The sequence below is a fragment of the Hyperolius riggenbachi genome, chromosome 11 (assembly GCF_040937935.1).
Source record: "Hyperolius riggenbachi isolate aHypRig1 chromosome 11, aHypRig1.pri, whole genome shotgun sequence".
NCBI classification, from domain to species: Eukaryota; Metazoa; Chordata; class Amphibia; order Anura; family Hyperoliidae; genus Hyperolius; species Hyperolius riggenbachi.
This window is the reverse complement of record NC_090656.1, coordinates 249,940,842-249,958,149: the sequence shown is the minus strand read 5'-3', so window position 1 is coordinate 249,958,149 and position 17,308 is coordinate 249,940,842. Positions and strand designations below refer to the sequence as shown.

Below are 17,308 nucleotides of genomic sequence, written 5' to 3'. Positions count from 1 at the left end.
ACAGATCAGATTTCCTTGGTGAATAAACTGCTTCCATTCACATATTTTTTTATGCCTGGAACCTGAAAGCTCACAAACTTGGTCATTGAGTGACTGTGTGTGTCAAGGTTACAAAAAGTGGGCAGAGCCAAAAAAATTTTATTGGGAAAATATAAACTGCAGCCATTTTTACACCGTTAATGGCAGGGTTCTCAAACTTTGCACAGTTGGTCATTGAGATTAAGATTTTGGAAGGTGGGTGGAGCCTACAACAGCCAATAAAAATTCACCTTTTGATTTTCAAAGGGAATATTTCATCTGCTACCATTCTCTTATACTGTGAAAAGCAGATTCCTCAAACCTGGTACAGTTGGTCGCTGGGTGACTGGGGTCCAAATTCGGAAAGGGGGCGGAGCCACAAACAGCCAGATTTGTTTATTTTTCAATGGGAATATACAAAGTATTGATACCAAGGACTCCAAAGCCGATAAACTTGATAACTGAGTGACTGTATGTCAAGGTTAGAAAAAGTGGGCGGTGCCAACAATTACATTTTTAACATGGCAGGGTTCCCAAACTTTACACAATTGGCCACTGGGTGACTGGGATGAATATTCAAAAATGTGGGTGGAGCCTACAACAGCCAATCAAAATGTACCTATTGATTTTCAAGGGGAATATTCCCATTGCTACCATTCTCACACTGTTAGTGGCAGAGGCCTCAAACCTGATACAGTCAGTCATTGAGTGACCAGTGTCCAAATTCACTAAAGGGGTGGAGCCACAAACAGCGAATCAGATTTGTTAGATTGATTTCAGCCATTCTGTTATTGGCAGGGTTCTCAAACGTGACACAGTTGGCCACTGGGACTAATATTCAGAAAAGTGGGTGGAGCCTACAGCAGCCAATCAAAATTCACCTTTTGATTTTCAAGGGGAATATTTACATTGCTGCCATTCATGCACTCTTAATGGCAGAGGCCTAAAATCTGCTACAGTCAGTCACTGGGAGACTGGGGTTTAAATTCTGAAGGGATCAGGCCAAAAACAGGCAATTAGATTTGTTTAATTTCAATGGTAAAATGCAAAAATGTTCAAATTCAGTAAAGGTGCGGAGCCAAAAACAGCCAGATTTCTCTGCTGGATAAACTGCTTATATTAGCACAATTTTGATGCCACGAACCCAAAAGCTCACAAACTTGGTCATTGAGTAGTGACTGTGTGTCCAGGTTACAAAAAGTGGGTGGAGTTAAAAACAGATTTTTCTGGGAAATTGTAAACTGCAGCCCTTCTTCACTGTTAATGGCAGGGTTCTTAAACTTAGCATAGCTGGTTACTGGGTGACTGGGATTAATATTCAGAAAGGTGGGAGGAGCCTAAAAATGGCAATCAAAAATCACATGTCACTTTTCAAGGAGAATATTAAAATTGCTGCCATTCTTGCACTGTTAATGGCACAAGCCTCAAACCTGGTACAGTTGGTCATTGGGTCACTGGCGTTCAAATTCAGAAAAGGGGACAGAGCCACAAACAGTGAATCAGATTTGTTTCATTTAATGGGAAAATACAAATTATTGATGCCAAGGACCCCAAAGCTCACAAACTTGGTCATTGAGTAGTGACTTTGTGTCCAGGTTACAAAAAGTGGGCGGAGCCAAAAACAAATTTCACTGGGAAAGTGTAAACTGCAGCCCTTCTTACACTGTTTATGGCAGGGTTCACAAACTTTGCCCAGATGGTCACTGAGTGACTGAGATTAATATTCAGGGAAGTGGGTGGAGCCTATAATAGCCAATCAAAATTCACCTGTTGATTTTCAAGTGGAATATTTAAATTGCTGCCATTTTTACACTGTTAATAGCAGATGCCTCAAACCTGCTACAGTTGGTCATTGGGTGACTGGGGTTCAAATGCTGGAGAGGGGCGGAGCCACAAACGGCCTATCTGATTTGTTTAATTTCTATGGGAATATACAAATTATTGATGCCAAGGACCCCAAATCTCACAAACTTAGTCATTGAGTGTTTGTGCGTTAGGGTTAGAAAGTGGGCGGAGCCCACACCAGTCAAATACATACTCGGGAACGCCGGGTCATCAGTGGGTGGAGACAAATACAAATTTCACTGGGAAAATGTAAACTGCAGCCATTCTTACATTGTTAATGGCAGGGTTTTTAAACCTTGCACAGTTGGTCACTGGGTGACTGGGATTAATATTCAGAAAAGTGGGTGGAGCCTACAAAATTAGCCTCCACCTATTGCTTTTCAAGGGGAATATTTAATTGCTACCATTCTTGAACTGTTAATGGCACAGGCCTCAAACCTGGTACAGTTGGTTATTGGGTGACTGGGGTTCAAATTCAGAAAAGGGGGTGGAGCCACAAACAGGCAATCTGATTTTTTCATTTCAATGCAAATTATTGATGCCAAAGACCACAAAGCTCACAAACTTGGTCATTGAGTGACTGTGTGTTAGGGTTAGAAAAAGTATGCAGAGTCAACACCAGCCAAATACATACACGGGCAACGCCGGGCAATCAGCTAGTATACGGTACTTTACATTACAGAAATGCTGACGTTAATGCGAAGGATGCATGTCCTGCGTTTTGGTAATGGCAATCGCTCCAGTGGAATTTGGCCCATCCATTAAAGCGGTATTGTCACCATAAAAATCAAATTTCAACAGCAACTGGTCTGAGTGTATTAAGTGATAAAGATGCTAATCCTGCATTCAAAACTTTTTCTGCTGTTATGGTTTGGAGTTATCACATACTTTAGGAGCACTGGCCCTAGTGCCAAACAGTGCCAAAAAGTTGAATGCTGGGAGTTCTTTTTATCTATAATATATTCCTCCTCTTCCATTTATTTCCCTGCCTAGCTGATGACTTTTGTTTACAAGCAAGGCTGAGGTGACTCAGTGATTGGATGTGTAAATAAAAAAAAAGACTCTGGGAGGAGGGCAGCTAATGAGACACAATGAACAAGAGAAGAGAGGGGGGAAAACAAGAGTCATGGAGGATATGATGTCAGCATTAGCTTGGCAAAATGGCCACTGCCTGCAATAGGATTTTCTGCTTTTCCTTTATAAAATTCACAGGAATCAGTACGGGGATAGCAAAATACATCTGTTATGTAAGTAGAAGTAGTATTTATCTACTTATATATGTGTTTTTTATTACTAGGTTAGCATGGGTGTCGCTTGTTCTTTAACATTAGCTGAGCGTTTAGGGAAATCGCTAGCGGTTTGAATCGCTCCCTAAACGCTCAGAAAATCGCTCTAGTGGGTTTTAGCCCTTACCCACTGCTCTGTATTTATTATGCAGTCTACATCCTGACAGTGCATTTCAAGCATTCCAATATAATCATAAATGTTTCTGCTGTAAGGAATCTTATCTCAGTCAGCCTGGATCTACTTGGTACATTGCCGAGGAGAGGGAAGCTTGATATCTCTCTCATTTTACATTCCTGCTCCTCACTGATTGGCTGAGGACAGTTCAGTGTGACACGAGGCTGAGAAGAGAAATACACCTCACCTCTCAGCAGAAGCTGCTGAAATACGATCAAACGTAATCCTGCACCAATTATTTGCAACTCATGGACCATCTTATCTAAATCGAGGAGCACATCATGTAACAAAAATTTGTTTAATACGTTCAACAGAATAAGGAAGTCTTGTTCTTTTCAAACTCAAAAAAATATTATTCAGCAGGAAAATCGTTTATGTACAATATAATATCGTAACAATGACAAGGTCATATAATAATGCAGCGGTCAGATCTTCTTGGCTACGTAATACTACTGTCTTCCTGGCCCGAGGGGCCAACTGCTCTCCAAGGCATGAGTCTGTCGGGTGATTGTTCCAATCTGCACGGCCAATCCTCGTTTCCTTACTCCTCAAAGGACACGTTACTTTCCAGTCCGGATTATGTAAGAGAAATGAAGATGACATCAGAAAAAGCCAAATAATTAAGATGTTGGGGTTGGAAGTCCTGGAGGATCTAAGTTGAGTAGCAGTGCTATAGAGCCCTAGAGTCCCGCACACGGGCTGGTCTGAGTGACTTGTTACCAGAGACTAAAGCCTGCTACACACCTTCAATTTTGATTGGCTAGTGGTTGGACAATTTTACCACCTTCATGTAGTATGAGGTCCAACAGATTGTGAATACAATTACTTAGTGAACCTCCAGACTAAAAATCTACTCAGCAGCACTGACAAGGCTCGGTGGTTCTTTAACTGTTTCACAGCATCAGAACATTGTTTTTCTTACCCAAGCCTCACTTTTAGCTGCACAGAAGAAAACTGCCCGGGCACTTTTCCCCTGATGCTGTGCAAAGCATGATGGGATTTCTGATGTTGTTGTTCTCCTTCTGCTGTTTTGGCGCGGATTCGTTTTTTTTAATTTTGAATTTGAGATGCAGCTGGGAGGGGTTATCAGGACACAGGGCAGTTGGAACTGTGTCTCATGCTCCCTGTCACCTCCTTTCAACCAAAAAGATGGCTGCCCCCATGAAATCACAAACATTTGCCTGTTCTTTTAAAACCGGGTGGGTAAGAGATTATATTACCTATCTATTTTAATTAACATAACTTATGTAACTTAATGACAGTATGTTTGTTTAGGCTGAAGTTCCCCTTTAACCAATTGTGTAGGTAAGTTCTCATACTACATGGGGGTGGTATAATAGGCCAGCGATTGGCCAATCAAAATTGGATGTGTGTACCAAGCTTAAGCGTTAGGACATGAGCTAGAATTATTTGCATCACATTGACTATCTTACACATTACATGTAGGTTCCCTGAAGTTCCAGAATGTGCCTGTATTATGCCAGTAAATCCCTCAATGAAACCTAATGCCATTCAATTTAGAGAAAGTACTTTGTTTACATCTAGTGCCACTGCTCCCTTCGGCCACTAGGTGGCACTGCTGAGCCAAACAACACATGGCCTCTCTGAACCTAAACTGAGAAGGATATGGATTTTTCCTATTAAAATAATACCAGTTGCCTGACTCTCCTACTGATCCTGTGTCTCTAATACTTTCAGTCACAGCCCCTGAACAAGCATGCAGATCAGGTGCTCTGACTGAAGTCAGACTGGATTAGCTGCATGCTTGTTTCAGGTGTGTGATTCAGCTTCTACTGCAGCGAAAGAGAACAGCAGGACTGCCAAGCAACTGGTATTGTTTGAAAGTAAACATCCATATCCCTCTCAGTTAAGACTCCCTTTTTAAAGGATACCTGGACCGAGAGTGATATGGAGGCTTCCATATGCATTTCCAGTGGCTGGATAGTGTACTGGTTAAGTGCTCTGCCTGTGACATGGGGCAAGGAGGGTTTGAACCCTGGCTAGGGTCAGTACCTATTCAGTAAGGAGTCCTTAAGCAAGACTCCCTAACACTGCAGGGCGGCCTCTTAAGTGCTTCCTTAGTGGCTGCAGCTCTTGAGCGCTTTGAGTCCAACAGGAAAATAGCGCTATACAGATGTTCGGATTATTATTTCCTTTTAAACAATACAAGTATTAAAGTTAAAGGGAAGCCATAGTGAGAGGCATACGGAGGCTGACATCTGTATTCCCATTCAGCAAATGCCAGTTTCCTGCCTGTCACCTTATGGAGTCAGTAGAGTCCTATCTGAAACTAGCATGCAGGTAATGGGTGTCAGACTGGCTCTGCTTCCAGAGACTTTAAACCATTAAGAGAATGAAAGTAGTGAATCTGATACATAATGTCATACCGCCCAAGTTTTTGAGATGAGAAAGAGGGACACTTAAAGAGAAACTCCGACCAAGAATTGAACTTTATCCCAATCCGTAGATGATGCCCCCTTTTACATGAGAAATCTATTCCTTTTCACAAGCAGACCATCAGGGGGCGCTGTATGGCTGATATTGTGGTGAAACCCCTCCCACAGGAAACAAGAAAAGTACGTACTCTTGGCAGTTTCCTGTCTGTGAACCTTGTTGCATTGTGGGAAATAGCTGTTTACAGCTGTTTCCAACTGCCAAAAAAAGCATGCAGCAGCTACATCACCTTCCAGCAGTAAAAATGTCACCATGTAATAAATGTCAGAATGTAAATCAGGGATTTAAGATTTTACAATGGGCAAACACTGACTAAATCATTTATACATAAATATTGTAAAAATGAAGCACTTTTTTTATTACATTATTTTCACTGGAGTTCCTCTTTAAGCTACACTCCTGATCACGCATACCATAAAGATTCCATAAGAAAAATGTTTTATAATTCAAACCACACTGATCCTTTCTATCCTGCTTCATTTTCCTTCATATTAACATTTTACAATTTGTAATATATCAATTTAAAGGATGGGAATAAAGTTTAGCTTCAATCAAACACATTTTAGTAGAGAAATATATATATTTACATAGAAAGAGGGACAAAGTCCTGAAAGAGGGACAAATGAGGAGGGAAGAGGGACAGAGCTCCCAAAAAGGGACTGTCCCTCCGAAACAGGCACAGTTGGGAGCTCTGTATAATGTATAAATAATTCTGATAGCCTGATGACATCATCATCTAGCACCACAGTACTATTCTATAAGTAGGGTTGATGGGAGAGGTTGATGCTGCCTCTTGTGCCAAGGACCACATTTCCCACAATCCCTACTAGTGTCTGTCTGGCTGCTGCCCAAATTCCTGTCTTGAGCTTTTGATAGCGTGAGCAGAAGCCACAGAGTGGAGTAAGTCACTTTCAAGCTCTGTGGGCGTGGCTTTTCCTGGTGTCTAGATTGCATCATCTCCATTGTTCAAGGCGGCAGGCACAGACTGAACCTCTATTAGAAGACAGCAGCTGAAAGAGAGATCACATTCTTTTCTGTCTCGTTCACCCCCTTTTTATGTTTTAAATGGGCATATTCACGTGTTATACTGTGTTATACATCTATATGTGTCTGCTTTTTCAACACGCCATTTGTGTTTTCATATTAAAAATCTACAATTAGCTGCCACAGCAGAGAATGCATGCGAACGAAGCCTTAGATGTCACCCTGCATTAGGCACGGTCGATAAGATGAAATTAATTCCTAATGGACGCACATTTTACGCAGCTTTGAACTAGACCAATCCAGCGCAGCAGTCCATTTCGAAACTGCATAAATTTGCACCAACGGAGAATAATTTGTGTCTCACCGACTAATCCTTTCCCAGCATTCCTCTCAACGCCGCCTGGCAAGAGGTGCGGAAATCTAACTAAAATTTGCGCTATATCTGCCAAAGAAGAAAGGTCTGTTTGATAATTTATTTATGTTTTTCATCAAGTGCATAAAATAAAAAATCATGTTTTTTTCCCGCAGCCTTCTCATCTTGTGATGAGCGTGAGCTGCCCCAGAGGATTCTGGGAATTTGAAATTCCTGTTTTCTACACGGTACTGCGATATGATTGGCGGGGATTCCTCTCCTGCCTCTCGCATTGTTTCGCCCCCTCCAGAGTCCTGACATTTGGACTTGCGTTTGCAGCGAGAGCTCACCAAGACCTAAATATTACATTTAACTTTTTTCTTTCAGGTTTCTTGATAATGTACGTCCGATTTTCCCATACGTTCCCTTTTTTTGCTTTTTTCCGCACTTCGAATCATTACGACTCCTCACGTCTCTATCCAAATAAATTCCAGAACTTCAAAAGCAGAATGTGATAAACAACGCGGAGGTTTTCTGTCAGCGGCGGCGGAGGTTGAAAGGGATCCGGTGGCGGAGATTGGAGCTATCAGATATCGAGCTATCACTCCTTCCTGTGATCTGACAAGCCCCCCCCCCCCCCCCCCCACCTACCAGAAACCCAATCTCACCAGGCAGCTAAAGAACGTTTTCTACCGATCTCATTTCATTATATTTATGCAGCCTCCTGGGGAAGGTCTGAGGGGAATGTACACTCACTCTTTTCATTCTGCTTTTATTTGGTCATTAGTCATAGCACTAAAACAAAACAGAAAAGTTGTTCGTTTTTTTACTTTTTTTTTCCTTTTAAGTACACCTCACTAAAGAGTTCTTGAAGCAAACCTGAACCAACCCCCCCCCCCCCCAAAAAAAAGTATGATATAATGAATTGTATGTGTAGTACGGATAATAAATATAGCATTAGTAGCAAAATAAATACCTCAGTTTTATTTTGTTGTATAGCTTTTTTTTTTTTAATATAACATTGCCTTATTCTGTCATATTTGCAGTTTAGAAACCACACTCTGTCTTTTAAGCTGGCTGTAAAACAAAGCCGATATAATGACCCTTTGAACCTTCCTGCGGTAAAATCTCATGTCAAGCTGTGTCTCACTGTTTGTTGGATGTTTAAAGTGGACCCAAATTAAAAATACAAGATTTCATAAATAAAATCTATTTTCTAAATTATAATAAATAGCAGCCTTTTTTTTCTGCATGCTGACAAATATAAAATATTTTACATTTATTGGAGGAGCCCCTCCCTTCCTTTCATATTGTCGGGACAGAATCCGGCAGACTGGTGGAGGAGATAAAAAACAAAACACAGGCTGCTACTGATGATGTCACAGGGGAGGTGATCTCAGCTTGTGTGAGATTTCACATAGACGACGCCCCTGGGAGGGAGGGTAGCTGATGACAAACACACCCATGATCTAAAACCTCCTACTAAGCTCAGAAGTAATGGCTGCCACCTGTATAACCCTAGTTATGAAAAGAGAAGGGTGAAAAGCATGCACTGAAATGCTTATAGGCTTGAAGGAGTGTTTATTTATCTTTGTATGTGTCAGAGCGGTGCAACTAAATATTTTGAATAAAAAAAATGTTTGGGTCTGCTTTAAGTGCTTCAGAAAACAGGACTGTATTGGATCCAGTGGGTAGGAGAACTCAGAGAAGCTCTTTTACATAGATAACTGAAGTTGTTTTTTTTTTTTAACTCTTTCTGTACTGGAAAACCATACAAGACTCTTCTTTCCTACTAATGTTTTATTTATTATCCATACTACATACAATTCATTATCCCAAGTTTATTTTTGCTTCCGGTTTGCTTTAAGAGGGATTAAACTCTCACATAAGATTCAGTAAAACATGCTTTCCTTTTTATTAACCAGTTATCAAATTTGCATGTGTGCAGAAGTATTATTGTCCGTTTACAAATTACAAGTTCCTGAAGTACAGTTTAACTGCACTGAAAGCTGCCATTGCAATGTACTGCATAGCTGCTGTAATTATATCTCATTATATTGTAATTATATTATGATACAATGTATCCAGTGAGAATGTGTCTGCTCCTGTGTACATTTCTGGCTTGTATTCAGCTGAGGCACTGCTAGCAGTGTTTATATTATCTGGTTTGTTTTCTTATCAGCTGCTATTGTAATCACTTCCTCAAGCTGGGCAATGGCAGTTCGTTTTACACTGAAGAAGAAAGTGCTGTGTTTAACTGTTCAAATGCTGTTCTGCTACCAGTGTTTTTATTTCTGGTAGTACCTTTCTTTCTGTAAAGAATCTTTAAGAGCAATGAAGGAATGCTACGTTTCATACCACGTAATATAGCATAAACTTGCTAAAAATGCTATACATTCCCTCCAGACAGCCCTCTAGAAGTTTAACTTGGAGAGCGTAGAAAAAAAAATATAAATTTAGTAAGCCCTTTGGGATGTTTTTTTCACACTTCCTGTTCATACAGGAAGTAGAAAAAGTGTCTTAATCAGTGACCGTGACAAGAATAATATTTTAGTGTTTGTGAGATATAGAATGCCTGTCCGGCCTAGCGACCGTTTCCTTTCTGCCGCTGTCAGGATGAAACGATCGGTCTACAGATAAAACTATAAAAGCTTCATCAGTCCTACTGGCATCTGTCCTCAACTAAGTGCCTTATTGCTTCCAGAAGAATAAGTAAGTGTTAGCAAAATAACAAAGAACAGTAACAATATATATATAAAAATACAAAGGGAAAATAATCTAAAAAAATATACATATAGATTCTCTAAAAAACAAACAAAACAAAAAAAACACACATGGAAAATTTGCTGGTAACAAGAAACCACAGACCAACCCATGATCGATCAGGGCTCCCCGATGCCCGCCTTTTATAACCACTTGTTTCGTCGCACTCGGGGAGCCTTCGGCAGGAACGAGTGCCGAAATCTATTGTTCCTGCGGGCATATATCCAGGCGGATGCTGCTTCGCTAAGCGCTTCTGTGAACTGATTCTCACGATACACCTTCGGGTCCCGGAGTTTGGGGCAAAGCACATGCTGGGGACGCCCCCTTCTGACGCCTGTGTGTGTAGCGCCTGTTTGGTGATTTAGAGTTTGGGCTCTGTGCTGGGCTGAGGCTCGTCGGAGGCCGCTTGGACCGGATCTGGTGGGTCGGCAGGGCTGCTGGGATCCCAGGTGGTGCTGCTCGGCGTGTCCAGAGTGTTCCCGGCAGAGGCGGCGCTGGTGACGCTGACGGTTCTGGAGCGATAGGGGGGCAGCTCCGTCTGACTGTAGGATTCCACATCGGAAGGGTACGGCGGAGGCGGCAGGGAGAACCAGGGCGGAGGAGAGCTGCAACAACACAAAGTTACATTTACAACAAAACTGTACAAGGAATGCTTTAAGACATACAAGTCAAACTCCCGCCCGCGGGCCAAATCTGGCCCTCAGAGCCAAGTGGTTTCTCGACATTGCATTATGTTTGGCCCACTTTAGATCACCAAGGAAGCTATATTGGAGGTGAAGACCTAGATCACCAGGGAAGCCGTTTGGGGGAGATACTGGGAAAGCACTAAATACTAGGGAACTGTATAGGGGAGGGAGGGAGGACCACTAGACACCAGGGAACTGTGTAGGGGAGGGAGGAGGACAACTATACACCAGGGAACTATATAGGGGAGGGAGGACCACTAGACACCAGGGAGCTGTAAAGGTTTTGGAGGACAGCCATTAGACACCAGTAAACTTTATAAAGGTGGCCACTAACGATGCAATTTGCCTAATGATCAATTCTTCTTATGAATGATCATAAATGGCCGTTTAGGACCACTAATGTACAACAACAATCTCCTAACCAATGTGATCAGATGGACAGAATCGAAACGAAATTCAGATCGATTTCATTAATCTGATTGAATTGGTTACAAGATTTTTGTCAATTAGTGGTCCGAAATGATAATTTCCGATCCTGCATAAGAAGAATCGTTCATAATCGATCGGCAAATTGTATGATTAGTGGCTACCTTAAGGGAGGAAGGTGGCCAGTAGACATTGATGTTGGCCCGCGACTGGGTATTCGTGTTTAATTTCAGCCCACTTTGTATTTGAGTTTGACATCCCTGTTCTAAGATCAATCACAGTGATAAGTAAATATATTCCATGAATAGACGCAAAGAGCGGGACAGAACGATCTCTTTCACAGCCCAAATGTGGCCGACAAACTATGAGACGGCTCACATGCTCTCACCTCTGGGTGCAACTGTTGGGCGGAGTGAAAAAAGGAGTGCCGTTTCTAAGCATAGGCCAACTAGGCGAAGATCTGTGATGCCCTCTTGTGTATAAGGTATATTCCTGCACCCTCCGCATTAATAAAATTCAGTTTTAGGCAATCTGCAATGAGCAGGAAAGTATATCCCACCTATGTAGGGTCCTGTGTAGTGTAATCCTAGCTTGGGCTATCCTGCTCCTCCTTTCCCACCACTCTCCACACAATGGTCAGGTAAGAGGAGTTGCATGCTGCTGTACCTAGGACACCTAATAGGTCAGATACAGCCCTGGGTGATGCAAAATTACCACTACAGATGCCAAACTGCACTTCCCTGCATTTAAAGAGAACCAGAGATGAAGCAACCTCTTGTATTTTACCTTATAAATCAGTGGGAACGTGACAGTAAACAGCTAATCTGCTCTTTGTTTCATTGTTCTCTGTTTAATCTGACTGTTATCACCTCTGATAAGAATCCCCGACTGAGCACTCAGTCTAGCTTTGCTACGGAATGATTATAGCTGAGTCTGTCTTCTCTGGTGTCTTTTCAAGCCCAAGCCTGCCCCCTTGTGGCTCTGCTATAATGACTCAACAATAATCATTCCCAGCAAAGCCAGACTGAATGCTCAGTCCGGGATTCTTATCACAGCTGATAACAGACACTTTTAGCGGTGAGGATGAAAGACAGCAGAGTGGGTGTTTTCTCTAATGTTCCCACTGATATATAAGGTAAAATACATGAGGGTGCTTCGTCTCTGGTTCCCTTTAAAGGGAACTTGAAGCGAGTAAAATTATTTAACCTCCTTAGCGGTAAAAGCCGCCTCGGAGGATATCTCAGCCCCTGATGGGGCGATTTAAATGTGGTAAAGTGCTTTACGCGCAGCTAGCAGTTTGCTAGCCACGCGTACAGCTTGATCGGTGCTGGCGCACGGCGATCGGCCGCACGCAGCGGCGGAAGAGGGCCCCCCCCCTGCCAGAGCCCTGCGCTGCCCGGATCAATCACTCCCAGGCAGCGCAAAGGGCTGGATCGAATGTGCCTGACGTCAGGACGTCGGCTGAAGTCCACGACGTCATTCCGATCGTCGCCATGGCAACAGGAGAAGCCAAACAGGAGATCGCGTTCTATACGCAATCTCCTGTTTGCTGTTGTTGCCGGCGGCGATCAGACTAGAGGGACACATGCGCCCTCTAGTGGTGTTTCTTGTAGCTACCACTCGGGTAGCTACATGAAACAGAAAATTTTTTTTTACAAAAAATGTGTAATGCAGCCTCCTTGGCGGAAAAATTGAACCGCCAAGGAGGTTAAAATAAATACGACATAGCTGCAATTGAATATTACATACTAACCTCACCGTCGGTTCCTCTCAGAAGCTCACCATTTTCTTCTTACAGCGATCCCTTCCAGTTCTGAAAAGATTTTGTCAGAACTGAAATATACCAGTTGCTGTCAGTTATATATCAGCAGCTGTCAGTTACAACTGAATGTGCAAGGTAATGTCCATGCTTCCCTATGGCTCAAGTGGGTGATATTACAGTTTAACAGTGTGCTGACCAGGAAGCTGTTAGGGGGTAATGGCCATTTTTAAAATGGAGGACGGATAATTCCATCGATCACAGTGGACAAATGGGACTCAGGAGAGGAGAAAAAGATTGAGTAGTGGACTACACAGGAGGTAAGTATGACCTATGTATGGTTATTTTGACTTTTGCAGGTTCTCTTTAAATTGGAACATGCGTCCTTTATGTCAGGAGGCGGGACTTGAAGGAAAAGGTGGAGCTCAACTGTAAGATTTCTATCTACTTTAAAGAAAATACTTAAAAGTTTGACGTCTGAAGTCTGTACAGCGAGGTGCACAGCTGCAAGCAAGCAGCAGAGGTGATCAATGACGTGCTACTCGTATGACGTGGAGGCGTGCTTAATGAGAATACACGGAGCCTGATAATGGACCAGTCAAATGCAGCTGCTCCAGATTTGGAATAGCCCAATAGCAAACATCATGCAATTTGCATCCCAGTTGGGAAACATTACCGAGACGTCCATTATCTCACAGTGACACAACGGATATGTGAATCGGAGAAGTTCCGTTCTAAAGGTTATAATTACAAATCACGCTGATTGTCACAATCGCTTTGTTCAGTTCTGAGTCATCAATTGAAAGTGTATTTATAGTGAAGTGTTCCTGAAATAACTGTGATCATTTACGCAGTATGCTTTAACTAGCTTTGTTGCGGATCCAGGCGTCATCTGCGGTATTATTATTAAGTATTTAGATAGCACCGACATCTTCCGCAGCACTATACAGAGTATATACTGTCTTGTCACTTAAAGTGATACTGAGCAGGTTTTAAAATCACAATTTGTACTTACCTGGGACTCCCTCCAGCCACCGTAGGCTGCGAGGTCCCTCGACGTCCTCCTGACTCCTCTCCTGTTCCCGTTGGTGGCTTTGGCCTGAAGTCGCCAGTACTAGTCCCCGCCACGCACGTTACGCGCCATCCCGCCGGCCAGCGTGAGAGTTCTGTGCATGTGCAGTTCTCTAACTCTGAACCGGGCATGCGCAGGACTCTAACGCCAGCCGGCGTGATGACGTGTTGTGGCCAGTGTGATGATGTCGTACGCAGCGGGGCTCGTACAATATTCATTTATAGATTATTTAGTCAGTGGTTGCCCACTGTAAGATCTTTCCACTCCCTGATTTACATTGTGAAATGTATTACAGGTGGTGACCTCTTTAGTTCTGCCAGGTGATCTCTGTGCAATGTTTGTTTACTGAGAGTTCTATGCAGAGAGGGAGATACTGGTTGCCAGGCAGTTGGAAGCGGCTGTTATTTCCCACAATGCAATGAGGTTCAGACATGAAGCTGTCATGGCCATGATGTCATATTGTGGGAGGGGTTTCACCACAATATCAGTCATAAATACTCCACTGATGATCTATTCGAGAAAAAGTAAAGATTTCTTGAGGGAAAGGGGGTATCAGCTACTGATTGTGATGAAGTTTAATCCTGGGGTAAAGTTCCTCTTTAAGACAGTGGTGGGGCAGCTAAAAGTCAGAATGGGTGTGAGTAGCTCCGGAAGGAGGAGGGGCAGCAGACAGGGTGGGTGTGACCAGCGCACTGATGTCATCAGTAGCTCAGGAAGGAGAGACAAATGACAGGGTGGGTGTGACCAGCGCAGTGATGTCATTTGCAGCTCAGGAAGGAGGCGGGGCAGCTGACAGGGTGGGTGTGACCAGCACACTGATGTCATTAGTAGCTCAGGAAGGGGGAGGGCAGATGACATGGTGGGTATGACCAGCGCAGTGATGTCATCAGTAGTTGAGAAAGGTGGTGGGCATGCTGACAACCTGCGGAATTGAAGGTTCTATAAATTTCTATTTGCGATTACCCGAGTTTTTGCGCAGAAGTCTGTTAGCAGCTATAGATCTTCTGTATATGTATGTAAAAGGTGTCATTCTATGCTTGGCTGGACTTGTGCTTTCATACAGTGCCCCAGCTGTCAGAGCGACAATTATCTGGCGGCTAAGATGGCAGTCTGCCATTGTGTTGGATTTATGGAGCGTGAGAGTCAGCGGGAGGGCGAGGGGGCTGTGTATCGGGAAAACAGCAGGAGGCAACGTGGCCTACATATCAGCGGGGAGCCACGGACACCGGCTATCAGAGGGGGGTAAAAGGGCCCTCATCCTAGCATGATGCCAGAATGCCTGGAGCAAAAGCAAGAGAGAGAAACAGAAGGAACAGAGAGAAATATGGATTTTGTAACTGAAAAAAGGCTTCACTATAACAAGTGGAGGGGATGCGGTAAATTAAGACGAAACAAGGAGGTCTTATACAAGAAGTGAAGTTGGTTCTGTGTTATTAGAGAAGAGAAGAGGTTGTTGTGTATCGGGAAGAGCGATGGAGGTCTCGTGTATGGGGAAGAGCGATGGAGGTCTCGTGTATGGGGAAGAGCGATGGAGGTCTCGTGTATGGGGAAGAGCGATGGAGGTCTCGTGTATGGGGAAGAGCGATGGAGGTCTTGTGTATGGGGAAGGGAGATGGAGGTCTTGTGTATGGGGAAGAGCGATGGAGTTCTCGTGTATGGGGAAGAGCGATGGAGGTCTCGTGTATGGGGAAGAGCGATGGAGGTCTCGTGTATGGGGAAGAGCGATGGAGGTCTCGTGTATGGGGAAGAGCGATGGAGGTCTCGTGTATGGGGAAGAGCGATGGAGGTCTCGTGTATCGGGGAAGAGCGATGGAGGTCTCGTGTATGGGGAAGAGCGATGGAGGTCTCGTGCATGGGGAAGAGCGATGGAGGTCTTGTGTATCGGGGAAGAGCGATGGAGGTCTCGTGTATGGGGAAGGGCGATGGAGGTCTCGTGTATCGGGAAGAGCGATGGAGGTCTCGTGTATGGGGAAGAGCGATGGAGGTCTCGTGTATGGGGAAGAGCGATGGAGGTCTCGTGTATGGGGAAGAGCGATGGAGGTCTTGTGTATCGGGGAAGAGCGATGGAGCTCTCGTGTATGGGGAAGAGCGATGGAGGTCTCGTGTATCGGGAAGAGCGATGGAGGTCTCGTGTATGGGGAAGAGCGATGGAGGTCTCGTGTATGGGGAAGAGCGATGGAGGTCTCGTGTATGGGGAAGAGCGATGGAGGTCTAGTGTATGGGGAAGAGCGATGGAGGTCTCGTGTATGGGGAAGGGCGATGGAGGTCTCGTGTATGGGGAAGAGCGATGGAGGTCTCGTGTATGGGGAAGAGCGATGGAGGTCTCGTGTATGGGGAAGAGCGATGGAGGTCTCGTGTATGGGGAAGAGCGATGGAGGTCTCGTGTATGGGGAAGAGCGATGGAGGTCTCGTGTATGGGGAAGAGCGATGGAGGTCTCGTGTATCGGGGAAGAGCGATGGAGGTCTCGTGTATGGGGAAGAGCGATGGAGGTCTCGTGTATGGGGAAGAGCGATGGAGGTCTCGTGTATGGGGAAGAGCGATGGAGGTCTCGTGTATGGGGAAGAGCGATGGAGGTCTCGTGTATGGGGAAGAGCGATGGAGGTCTCGTGTATGGGGAAGAGCGATGGAACTCTCGTGTATGGGGAAGAGCGATGGAGGTCTCGTGTATGGGGAAGAGCGATGGAGGTCTCGTGTATGGGGAAGAGCGATGGAGGTCTTGTGTATGGGAAAGAGCGATGGAGGTCTCGTGTATGGGGAAGAGCGATGGAGGTCTCGTGTATGGGGAAGAGCGATGGAGGTCTCGTGTATGGGGAAGAGCGATGGAGGTCTCGTGTATGGGGAAGAGCGATGGAGGTCTCGTGTATCGGGGAAGAGCGATGGAGGTCTCGTGTATGGGGAAGAGCGATGAAGGTCTCGTGTATGGGGAAGAGGGATGGAGGTCTCGTGTATGGGGAAGAGCGATGGAGGTCTCGTGTATCGGGGAAGAGCGATGGAGGTCTCGTGTATGGGGAAGAGCGATGGAGGTCTCGTGTATGGGGAAGAGCGATGGAGGTCTCGTGTATGGGGAAGAGCGATGGAGGTCTCATGTATGGGGAAGAGCGATGGAGGTCTCGTGTATGGGGAAGAGCGATGGAGGTCTCGTGTATGGGGAAGAGCGATGGAGGTCTCGTGTATCCGGAAGAGCGATGGAGGTCTCGTGTATCCGGAAGAGCGATGGAGGTCTCGTGTATCGGGGAAGAGGGATGGAGGTCTTGTGTATGGGGAAGAGCGATGGAGGTCTCGTGTATGGGGAAGAGCGCTGGAGGTCTCGTGTATGGGGAAGAGCGATGGAGGTCTCGTGTATGGGGAAGAGCGATGGAGGTCTCGTGTATGGGGAAGAGCGATGGAGGTCTCGTGTATGGGGAAGAGCGATGGAGGTCTCGTGTATGGGGAAGAGCGATGGAGGTCTCGTGTATGGGGAAGAGCGATGGAGGTCTCGTGTATGGGG

At 44.7% G+C, this 17,308-nt stretch overlaps 1 protein-coding gene across 2 annotated transcripts in view; it reads right to left on the bottom strand.

Moving 5' to 3' along the window:
- Nucleotides 1-9,005: 9,005 nt before the first annotated feature.
- The window catches only part of LDLRAD3 (low density lipoprotein receptor class A domain containing 3), a 196,382-nt gene continuing 188,079 nt past the window's right edge, over nucleotides 9,006-17,308 (bottom strand). For both annotated transcript variants that reach the window (XM_068261155.1, XM_068261156.1), the window contains one exon: nucleotides 9,006-10,482. In XM_068261155.1, coding sequence (XP_068117256.1) covers nucleotides 10,239-10,482 — 244 coding nt within the window. In that variant the 3' untranslated portion in view covers nucleotides 9,006-10,238. The remainder of the gene's footprint in view (nucleotides 10,483-17,308) is intronic.